The sequence below is a fragment of the Hyperolius riggenbachi genome, chromosome 2, assembly GCF_040937935.1.
Source record: "Hyperolius riggenbachi isolate aHypRig1 chromosome 2, aHypRig1.pri, whole genome shotgun sequence".
Lineage (NCBI taxonomy): Eukaryota > Metazoa > Chordata > Amphibia > Anura > Hyperoliidae > Hyperolius > Hyperolius riggenbachi.
Genome location: NC_090647.1, coordinates 381,911,794 through 381,923,861, shown reverse-complemented (window position 1 = coordinate 381,923,861; position 12,068 = coordinate 381,911,794). Strand labels below are relative to the sequence as shown.

Sequence of the window (12,068 nt, the reverse complement as noted above, 5' to 3'; positions counted from 1 at the left end):
CACCTGAAGCAAAAATAAACTTATGATATAATGAATTGAATTGTATGTGTAGTAGTACAGCTAAGAAATAGAGCATAAGTAGGAAAGAAGAGAGTCTCATTTTGTTTTCCAGTACAGGACGAGTTAAATAGCTTCAGTAAACTATGCAAAAGAGCGTCGCTGACCTCGAAAGCGGTCCTGTTTTCTGAACCACTTATCTCAAGCTAACTCTGTTTCTTTGCCGTTTAAGGTTTTACTGCAGGAAAATTCAAATAATCATTGTTTCTGCTTTGTTTAACCCCCCCGGTGGTATTTCCGAGCTGAGCTCGAGCTAGCTAAAACTGCCACTCCTGCCTGTTGCCTGGGTCCAGCGCGTGGTCAGTGGGACTCCAGGCTACTCTACCCAGCCACCGGGATCCCCTTCACCTCCGCTCTTCTTCCAGGATCCCTGTGGCCAATCAGCGGTGAAGCGTCGTACATTTACGTCGTGACGTCATCGGGGGTGGCACTACATTTTCAAGTTTACCTGAACTTTTGCACAGGGCATAAGGAGAACATAGAGCAATGAGCCCTGTATGTATATAGAGAGTTTAGCCTGTTTGATCCGCCCATCTGGACCCCTCAATGTGCTGCACAGGGCAGAAGGAAGGATTTTATTTGAGCTCTCCTGTGACACCTGACTGCCATGGCAGATAAGCTCATTTGAAAGCACAGGATGTTAACAATATAGCCATTTGGTTCCCAACTGCTTCTGAGCTAAGAGCTTCTGCCTTATTAATGATTTTTGCCTGGATTTTGACTACTCTGCCTGCACCGACCTCTGCCTGGATTAGGACTACTCTCTGCCGGCCGCCTGCACGACCTCTGCCTGGATTAGGACTACTCTATGCCTCCCGTCCAAGACTGATCGCAAGGGGAATAAAGTCCGAAAGAAATCACGCTTCTACTGATGTCGCCCTCTGTGCCATTCCCGGTTTCAAAATATACCACACGTGGGAAGTGTATTAGGTATATATGTACATATTGTATAGTCTGGTGCCTTATTTGTACTGTTCACTATTTTTTAAGCTTATTCATTAATTTAATTATTTCAACAATTTTGTGTTCCAGTATTTTATTTATATGCAGGATGTCTACCAGGCCTTTATTCTGATATATTTTGGTGAGTTAAGACTTAAGAATTGGAGGCCTAAAATTCTTGAAAAAAAATGTACTGCTTTTAGACCCATAAATCCAGACAGAAATGCACCGCCAGGGAGATTAAAGGGAATCTGAAGTCAAAATAATGTTATGATATAATGAATTGTATGTGTAGTACAGCTAAGAAACAGAACATTAGTAGCACATATGTAAGTCTCATATTGTTTCCAGTACAGGAAGGGTTAAGAAACTTCACTTGTTATCTACAATGCTGCCCATAATTATTCATACCCCTGGCAAATTTTGACTTAGTTACTTTTATTCAACCAGCAAGTAATTTTTTGACGGGAAATGACATAGGTGTCTCCCAAAAGATAAGACATTATTGTGGGAAAAGAAAACATTTCTCAGATTATTTGCATTTGAGCAAAAATTGTCCTGTCCAAAATTATTAATACCCTTTTCAATAATCAATAGAAAAGCCTTTATTGGCTATTACAGCAATCAATATATAATTGCAATCAATATAATTGCAGACCAGCTTTTTGCACGTCTCCAAAGGTATTTTTGCCCATTCATGTTTAGCAATGAGCTCTACATCTTTCAGGTTGGAGGGTCTTCTTGCCATCGCCCTGATCTTTAGCTTCCGCCACATATTCTCAATTGAATTCAAGTCAGGACTCTGGCTGGGCCACTCCAAAACGTTTATGTTGTTGTCCGCCAACCATTTCTTCACCACCGTTGCTGTGTGTTTTGGGTCATTGTCATGCTGAAATGTCCACTTGTGCCCAAGGCCAAGTTTCTCTGCAGACGGCCTGATGTTGTTTTTGAGAATCCCCATGTATTGTTCTTTTTTCATGGTATCATTACTGTGATTCGTGTACCTTATCTGGAGAAGTGGCATCCTCCTTGGTCTGCATCCGTGGAGCCCAGCAGTGTGCCGTACCAGTTGGATTGTTTGCCTTGAGAGTTTGCCACCAGCAGAGCCCAGATTCACCAAGATGGCCTTGGTGGTGATTCTTGGATTCTTTTTCACCTCTCTATCCTCTTGTCCAGCACAGGTGTCACTTTTGGCTTCCGACCACGTCGAGATTTTCCACAGTGCGGAACTTCTCGTATTTAACCCTCCTGGCGGTAACCCCGAACGTAGTTTGGGGTAAGCTGCGCAGGAGGATTTCTCAGGCCCTGCTGGGCCGATTTGCATAATTTTTTTTTAGCTGCGCGTGTACACCGATCACCGCCTCTCTGCGCCGATTCGTGGCTACCCACCGCGCTGCCCCCTGGCGGTTTTTAATAGACCGCCAGGAGGGTTAACAATACTTTGCACTGCAGCCACTGGAACTTAAAAACATTTAGAAATTGCCTTGTAGCCCTTTCCTGACTTGTGAGCAGGCACAATGCACAGCCGCAGGTTCTCACTGAGCTCCTTTGTCTTAGCCATGACTGTCCACAAACCAACTGCAGAGATCGGCTTTTTTTACCTGTTGAGTTGATTAAAACAGTGGTTCCCAGTTAATCAGGGTAATTAGGATGCTTTAGAACAGCTTGAACTATTTGGAAAGGTATAGAACTTTAGATTTTCCCACAGACTGTGACAATTTGTGAAGGGTATGAATAATTTTGGACAGGACACTTTTTGCTCAAATGTAAATTAAAGCTGAGAGTCCCCCCCCCCCACCACCACCACCACCACCACCACAATAATGCCTCCTGTCTTATCTTTTTGGAGACACCTATGTCATTTCCCGGAAATTTCTGATTGATTAAAAATAACTAAGTCAAAATTTGACAGAGGTATGCATATGGACAGCACTGTATGTAAAAGAGCTTCTCCTAGCTCTGACTAATTTAGTTGGCTGCAGGGCGATTTTCTGAAGCACTAATACATCAAACAAACAGTAAAAGACAACTTCAGATAAGATTTTACTGCAGAGAAGTTCGAAGGGTCATTATCTCTGCTCCGTTTCATAGTTGAAAATGCAGAGTGTTGTTTGTAAACTGCAAATATTAGAGAATGATGCAATGTTATTAAAAAAAAAAAAAAAAAAAGCTATTTAACTGAAAAAAATAACTGTTCTTTGCTACCAATGTTCTATTAATTATCCATACTACACATACAATTCATTAGATCATTCATATTTTTTTTAGCTTCAGAATCACTTTAATAGTTAAGACAAAGAGAGTGTCAGGAGGCGACAGGCTGGGAATGCGAGTGATACTTCGCAATCCCAGCCACAATATCACCCTCTATGCTGCTATAGCAAGCATATAGCAGCATAGAGGGCGATATTGTGGCTGGGAACGAGAAGAATCACTCGCGTTCCCAGCCTGTCGGCTCCTGGCGGCGAAACCGGAAGTGGCTGCCGGCGGGGACAGGAGGATCGGAGGGACACGGCGAGGGCACCGGACAGCTGCAGGGGGCTATTGGAAGCCCCAGGTGAGTAAAACTCATTTTTTTGGGTTGACTTAAGGTTCACTTTAACATGTCCAGTCACCATTGAATGTTTTGATCCATTTTTATATTTAAATGATACACAAAATGAAACAAAGCTACCTAAAGCACAGAGGTAGGTTTATGCTGGATCCACATACTGTGCTTTGTTTGCTACTCTCCTCGTTTCCCCGTCTCTAATCATTCCATGAAAAATCTGACTTTTGACTAAAGTCAAATTTTCAGACAAGGAGAGGCAGGCTTGCTGCGATCTTCCCTCCTATCACCACCTCTTGCCCACCCCATTCACTCCCCTTAATAGAAGGCAATGGGAGGGTGATAGAAGGGGACATCATGGCAAGCCTGTCCAAAAATTTGACTTAAGGCAAAAGTCAAATTTTTCAAAGAGTGGTTGCGAGAGACTTAGGGGAACAAGGAGAGAAATGAGCAATACAGAGGTATGTGGATCCACCATGACCATACCTCTGTGCTTACCTTGTGTCTTGTGCCTTGTGAACATTCAGATAATTTGTTATTTAAACAATCTTAAATTTAGTGTATTCCTCACACTCACATTTATATTTAACTAAACAGCATAGCTGATTTAACTTACTTGCACAATAATTAGTTTTCTCTCCCTGGGTTTACCATCAGGCCATTCCTCTCCAAAACAAAGGTTTATTTCATAAGATAGCTGCTTAACTCCTCCTCCCTTTTGAAGAGAAATAAGGTCTAAGAAGAGAATAAGAGAATAAGAGAATAAGAAGAGAATAAGGATTAATAAAAAAGACAAACATTTAAACAAAAAAAAAAAGAAAAAAGGATGGCGTGTGTCAGGACCGGCACCCACGGCAAGCCTGCAGACACAGATCCTGACAGTTTTTGACCAAATCAAGAGGAGGAACAGCCTTATTTAACCCTCCTGGCGGTATATTAAAAACCGCCAGGGGCCAGCGCAGCTGGTTTTTTTATTTATTTATTTATTTTATATCATGTAGCGAGCCGAGGGCCCCGCCGATCGCCTCCGGCGATAGGCGATCAGGAAATCCCGTTCAAAGAACGGGATTTCCTGGAGGGCTTCCCCCGTCGCCATGGCGGGATGACGTCACCGACGTCTAAGGGAGTCCCGATCCACCCCTTGCTGCTGCCTGGCGCTGATAGGCCAGGCAGCGCAGGGGTCTAGGGGGGGGGCTGTCTTGCGACGCGGATAGCAGTGATCGAGCGCGGGGCGGCGGCGATCGAAGTGCTAGCAGAAAAAAAAAAATTATTCAAATCGGCCCAGCAGGGCCTGAGAAAACCTCCTGCACGGCTTACCCCGAACTACGTTCGGGGTTACCGCCAGGAAGGTTAAGCTAAAACAATGCTGTCTCCCTCAACCACACTTTGCAAGACTAGCAGTCCTGTGCAAACGATTCTATTAGACACCATACACACACAGATTCCTGCACTGAACAGAGATCTGTCCCTGTCTACGGCAATTACAACAATTTCGTTCTATGCTGTCAAGCTGCATGCACTCAGGCATTCACATATCTTGGGTCAGCCATGGGCTTTAGGTTAAAACTATGGGAACACCACACACACAATGCAATCTCACATGAGTAGCAATGAAACAAGCATACAATATAACACTGATCTATAACACAATACTCTGCAGTCTCTCTCTAGGAGATGTAAATTCTCTGCTTAGTACACAGAAGAGGAATGCAGAAAGTATGCATATAGAAATATTTACAAAAACAAAAAGTAAAAATGACCAGAGTAAGGTCTAATTCCTGGTGCGGGAGAATGCAATTGTGATGATAGATCAGGTTATTTCTAGCGTAACCAAATCTCCAAAGGAAGTACATTTTATGAATCTGAGGGCTGGTTCTTATAGGAGGGAATGTAACCTGGGGCTACCCAAAATCAAATTAAAAAATAATCCAATTTCCTCCTATTCTATAAAAAGGGTGACATCGTCCTTGGTATGCAAACATCAGAGAGAATATGCATCCTCAGCTGTTTCCGAGACAACAGAGGATCTATTATGTTGCACATACATGGCTCGATTTTGCCACTAGATTCCGTGCCCCATCGTTTTCCGCACTTGATTCTGCAGTTGATTCTCTTATCTTCCGCTCGTTTTTATCTTTTCCCATTGTCCTCCATGCAGAATCAAGCGCGGAAACGATCGGGCGGGAGATCGGACATGTCGGAAATTATCTATAGAGCCATATAAAGGGTTTAGAATCGAGCCGTATATTCCCACCATTAATGTGCTAATGCTACTTCCCTTATTCCACTCACTGTCCAAGGTGTTTGCATATGACAATACAGTAGAATCCCTTTATAGTAAACTCCAATGTCAAAGAGGCCTTCGTTTGACAGCTACATGGATGCATTATTAAAACAATTCAGAAAAAGCTACTCTTTTTGTGGAATTATTTGTGGAGTCATTTGTGGTGTTATAAAAGAGAGATACTGAGAGCCCGATATGGTGTAGTATGTATTGGAACCAGGAGGAATGGTGATAAGTAAGTGTTATACTCACAAACATGGGTTACCGCTCAGGCAACCACTGTATATGCAGGTGGGGAGATTAGACCTGTCCCCACTCAGGAATAAGATGTCGCTCTCAGAAGAAGGAAAAGAGGGTGTATCACCCTTCCACCCAGGGTGGATATCTTGACAAATAGATGTACAGAGGCGCCAAAAGGATAAAATATGCTAAAATGTTTAAAATATTCGGGTGGCGGTGGTGGGCCGACCACTCACAAATAGACACAATGCTGTCGTTTAACCACTTCACAACGGAGGGGTTTTACCCCTGAAGCACCAGCGCGATTTGTACCTTACAGCGCTGCTTCCATTGATTTTTTTCTGTGATATGATTGGTAATTGGGGACTGGGGTCCCCATAACCAATCCTTGCACTGCAGAGCGGGCGTGTGTGTGCGCACGCGCGCGGGTCGCGCGATCGCGCATTTGTTTACATTTCATTGTTATCAATGGAGACTGCTTCTGTTTGAAGCAGTCTCCATTGTGTCCGCAATCGGCGCGTCTAATTGGATTTAGGAACACTTGTTCCTAACATCCAATTAGTCACCTGCTGTGCTGGCTGGCTGGAGTGTGCGCGCCAGGTCCCCACCCACTCCCAGCCAGTAAACAAACAAGTGCACCTTTCTCCGTCCCTGGGGGTGAAGCAGTGCGCAGAGGGACGGAGAAATTTAGCACTGGGGGGGTAAAGTGGTTAAACTCAAGACAAATTATTTACATACTCCAAGAGCAAAGTCGCAACGCGTTTCACGGGCACAATCCCGCTTCATCAGGCATTAAACAACGGAGTAGCACACAGCTAGTGGTCCAGTATACGCTTGGCACCTCTGTGTGCACAGTGTGTACAGAGGTGCCAAGCGTATACTGGACCACTAGCTGTGTGCTACTCTGTTGTTTAATGCCTGATGAAGCGGGATTGTGCCCGTGAAACGCGTTGCGACTTGGAGTATGTAAATAAATTGTCTTGAGTTTAAACGACAGCATCGTGTCTATTTGGGAGTGGTCGGCCCACCACCGCCACCCGAATATTTTAAACATTTTAGCATATTTTATCCTTTTGGCGCCTCTGTACATCTATTTGTGGTGATATGTAGAACTTAAATGTTAACATCAAGTGAGAGGATCTTGATAACTCACCACTTAAGAAGGTTTCCAAACAGAAAAGTTTCACTTTCTTCTGACGCTCAATCAGATTTGGAATGTTTGGAGAAGGCGAGCAGGGTCCTGTCCAGTACACCTTGCACTGGCAAAGCCTTACAGCATATATAGCATGGCCACTGACTTCCAAGATAAGACCCCGATCCATTACATCTAAGAGACGGCTAGTGTACAACTTTTGTCTCTCATTTACAATCTGCTCTGGTCCTGGAAATCGAACTTGTTCCAGACTGATGGGACCAAAAAGTTCTTCTTGGTTTGGCATCGGACCAAGGTCTCCATAAAAAAGTCGACAGCCTTGAGGGTTACTGACAGTCATTGTTTGACCCATTTCTTTTCCCCTGTATAAGAACTGGATCTCAAGATCTGTCACTGCAAAACAATAAAAACGCATAACTATTTGATGAAACAAAAACAAATGTCCAACGAGCTGAGTGGCTAATAACAATGAATGAATGAGTCATAGCATACAAACACCGCTAACATTTTAGTCAGGAGAGCAGTTTACTGTGGCCCACTTCACTGAAATCCACCAAGTGGGTCACACTGAGCCAGCACACATCCATGGTCAGTTAAGGTCCATACACACACCTGATCAAAAGCAACGACGGGTCCGTCGTCACCTCCTGCTGGGTGTGTTTTCAGCAGACAGTACAGCGTGTGTACACCGACAGACTGTACAAATGCTGTGCTGTCTGCTGAAAACACGCCCAGCAGGAGGTGACGACGGACCAGTCGTTGCCTTTGATCAGGCGCGTGTACGGACCTTTAAGGTGCATACACCCCTTTGACTGATCTCACCCAAAACTTCCAGTCAACAGGAAAATTGCATTGGATTGATGATTCAAATAAAAAATTGTAATGTGTGTGCCCACAATAAAGTGCCTGGAGTACCAGTACACCTTTATTCTTTCAATGAAACTCACTATAAAAGGTCTTGTCTCCACTCGTCAGTTTTTCTGCATGTAAAAATTCAAGTGTGAACTAGCCAACTGATTAACATTGGTTGCGGTTTTCCTGTGCAGAAAATGCACAAAAAAACTGACAAGTGGAGATAGGGATTTATAAGGGAGGTTCGTAACACAGTATGCTGCTGGGGGAGTGCCTTTCCTTACGTACTGTGGGGCTGCTTGTGTAGCCCCTCGTCCCTGTGAAGGTTGTCATCACAGGCCACCTGTGAGCACGTTCCCGGGCCACAATGTATTACATATATTCTCCAAGATTACCTAGCGCAGGGAGAGCCGTCCCTCTGCTTCTCCAGATGCCCAGATTACATGTGGTGGAATAATACATACGCTTACAAAGCACACCCCATGTGCTTTGTAGGCCACACAATTAAGTTTGACTACAAGCATCCAGGCACTCTGTACTTCTGGTATGAAATCCACATTAAAGTGGAATAAAACGAACATAATATTCAATAAAAATGTGTTTTCCTACTTTTTATTACCCATTCAGTCACCCCATTTACTTTTGGGCACAAGTAATATTGCCCTTTCACAAAGTGCAGTTTATCTACTCTGAAAGCTGCCATTGCATTTAATTCATATATTTAAATATAAATACAGCAGCTATCTAGTGATTAATTTCTCATCTGTGTCTGCTAGTCAGATTCAATGTCACCTCAGATCACAAGCTAAAAGTTCGGATTACAAGCTTCCACTGAAGAATAAAGTATGTTAACTGTTTGAATGCTGTTCAGCTAAAAAAACTGCTGGTAGTTGGTTTAAAGAGAATCTGTATTGTTAAAATCGCACAAAAGTAAACATACCAGTGTGTTAGGGGACATCTCCTATTACCCTCTGTCACAATTTCGCCGCTCCCCGCCGCATTAAAAGTGGTTAAAAACAGTTTTAAAAAGTTTGTTTATAAACAAACAAAATGGCCACCAAAACAGGAAGTAGGTTGATGTACAGTATGTCCACACATAGAAAATACATTCATACACAAGCAGGCTGTATACAGCCTTCCTTTTGAATCTCAAGAGATCATTTGTGTTTTTCTTTCCCTCTGCAGCTATCATCCACTGAAGTGTCAGGCTGTTTCTTCCTGCAGAGTGCAGACAGCTCTGCCTGTATGTAATTCCTCAGTATGTGAAAGCCCAGCCAGCTCAGAGGAGGATTTATCCAGCTTGTAAAAGATAAGAAAGAAGAGAGAAGCTGTCCTAATCTAAATAATAAACAGGCAGTGTGCAGAGAGGGGCCTGGAGTGGGGAGATGCATCACAGAACCACAACACTGAAGAACTTGGCAGCCTTCCAGACACAGGCTGACAAGTCTGACAAGAGAGAGATAAGTTGATTTATTACAGAGATGGTGATAGTAGAACGTGCTGCAGTAAGCCAGAACACATTAGAATAGCTTTTGGAACTTGTAGGATGATAAAAAACAGGATGCAATTTTTGTTACGGAGTCTCTTTAAGGCTGTAAATCTTTTAGAGAAAAAAAGAAGAATTGTTGAGTTTCAGATCACTTTAAAGTGACACTGAAGTGATAAAAGAAAAAACTTGTGATGCAATGATTTATATATGTAGTACTGATAATTAATAGAACATTAATAGCAAAGAAAATTGTCTCATATTAATTGTTCTGATTTTTTTTTAACAACATTTCATAATCCTGTCATATTTGCAATTATAAGTCACACTCTGTAGTTTGAACTATAAAAACAAGCAGAGCTTGAACTCTTTCAACTTCCCTGCAGTAAAAAGGTTATCTAAATCTGTGTCTGACTGTGTCTTTGATGTATAAGTGCTCCAGAATACAGCGACCCAAGTTTGGTCGGAGAGCACAGAGAGGCTCTTTTGCATAGATAACTGAAGTTTCTTAAAGAGACTCCGTAACGGAAAAAGGTTCTCCTAGGGGTACTCGCCTCGGTAGGGGGAAGCCTCTGGATTCTATCAAGGCTTCCCCCGTCGTCCTGTGTCCCATGGCAGTCTGGCTGCAGCCCACGGAACGCACAGCCGATAATGTCAGGCTGTGCAATATTTACTTTTTCTGGCTCCAGCGAGGGCGCCGTTGCTGCTCTCTGCTCAGAAATAGCTGATCTCTGTCGGGTCCGCTCTGCTACGCAGGCGACTTGCGTCTGCGCAGTAGAGCGGGCCGACCGTGATTGGCTATTTCCGCCTATCTCTGAGCAGAGAGCCAATACTGCACCTGCACTGGAGCCGGGAAGGTAAATATTTACATCCCCGCCGTTCATGGAGCTTTATCGCTGCTGTGGGACACAGGCGCACGGGGGAAGCCTCGATAGGATTCAGAGGCTTTCCCCACCCGAGGGGAGTACCCCCCAGGGGAACTTTTTGTAGTTACATATTTTCTTTAACTCTTCCTCTACTGGAAATAACAGACTCTTTGCTACTAATTGTTCTATTTCTTAGCTGTACTACACATACAAATCATTATCTCATAAGTTTATTTTCACTTCAGATTCCCTTTAACAACAAAGTACAACATCAATTCAGAGACACTACCCCAAAGCTAAATACAGTGCCTCCGGGAAAGTATTCACAGCCCATCACTTTTTCCACATTTTGTTATGGTACAGCTTTATTCCAAAATGGATTAAATTCATTTTTTCCTCAGGATTTTACACACAACACCCCATAATGAATTGAGGCTTTGGCAAATGTATTAAAAATAAATAAAACTGAGAAAGCACATATACATAAGTATTCACAACTTTTGCCAAGAAGGTGAAAATTGAGCTCAGGTGCAACCTGTTCCCCTGATCATCATTGAGATGTTTCTGCAGCTTAACTGGAGTCCACCTGTGGTAAATTCAGTTAATTGGACATGATTTGGAAAGGCACATACCTGTCTATATAAGGTCTCACAGTTGACATTTCCTGTCAGAGTGCAAACCAAGCATTAAGTAAAAGGAATGGTCTGTAGACCTCTGAGACAAGATTATCTTGAGACACAAATCGTGGGAAGGTTACATAAAAATTTCTGCTGCTTTGAAGGTCCAAATGAAAACCAATGTTAGTACCTGCTAGCGTTGTTTTGAACAATCCTTCAGGGCAAAGGTGAGACGTCGCTCCTCCCAGGAACAGCAACAGACAGCACTTCCCCTATAAAAAAAGTCACATGGTTAGTCCACCCACCATGCATTTAGCCAAGTCCCGACAGGTGAATATTCCACTAACCCATAACTGTGCAACTATCAGACACAGAAAATGAACATCCAGGTGGAATCGTGGCCCTGAAGGATTGTTCAAAACAACGCTAGAAGGTACTAACATTGTTTTTTCCCACAATCCTTCAGGGCAAAGGTGAGACAATTAACAAGTAATACAACCTCAGGGTGGGACCACTGCTTGGAGAACCTTTCTACCAAACACTTAGTCATGTGCAGACATCACATCCATTCGGTAATGACGGGTGAACGTAGAAAAGCTTGACCACGTTGCTGCTTTACATATTTGCCCAGGCGAAGCCCCTGCATTATTAGCCCAAGAAGCTGCCATAGCTCTAGCAGAATGAGCTTTAAATGAAGCAGGAGCCTTACTTCCCATAACTCTGTAAGCTTCTACAATAGCTAACTTAATCCAATTAGCAATAGTAGTTTTAGAAGCTCTCTGACCTACAGTTTTCCCTTAAAATAAAACAAATAAGGAATCTGTCTTCCTGACATCTGAAGTTCTGCTCAAATATTCCAGAACACATCTTCTAGCATCTAATGAGTGAAAAATCCTCCCCTTTTCACAACTTGGATTCACACAGAAGGTAGGCAAAACAATATCTTGCAACCTATGAAACCTAGACATAACTTTCGGACAGAATTTAGGATCTGTCTGTAACACTAACCTATCCTGAAAATAA

General features: G+C 43.1%; 1 protein-coding gene across 3 annotated transcripts in view; it reads right to left on the bottom strand.

The window, feature by feature from the left end:
• The window catches only part of IRF6 (interferon regulatory factor 6), a 106,243-nt gene that overhangs the window by 5,233 nt on the left and 88,942 nt on the right, over nt 1–12,068 (bottom strand). For all 3 annotated transcript variants that reach the window (XM_068269755.1, XM_068269754.1, XM_068269756.1), the window contains 2 exons: nt 7,225–7,617; nt 4,164–4,282 (listed from right to left, as the gene is read on the bottom strand). In XM_068269755.1, the coding sequence (XP_068125856.1) occupies nt 4,164–4,282; nt 7,225–7,617 (512 nt within the window). The remainder of the gene's footprint in view (nt 1–4,163; nt 4,283–7,224; nt 7,618–12,068) is intronic.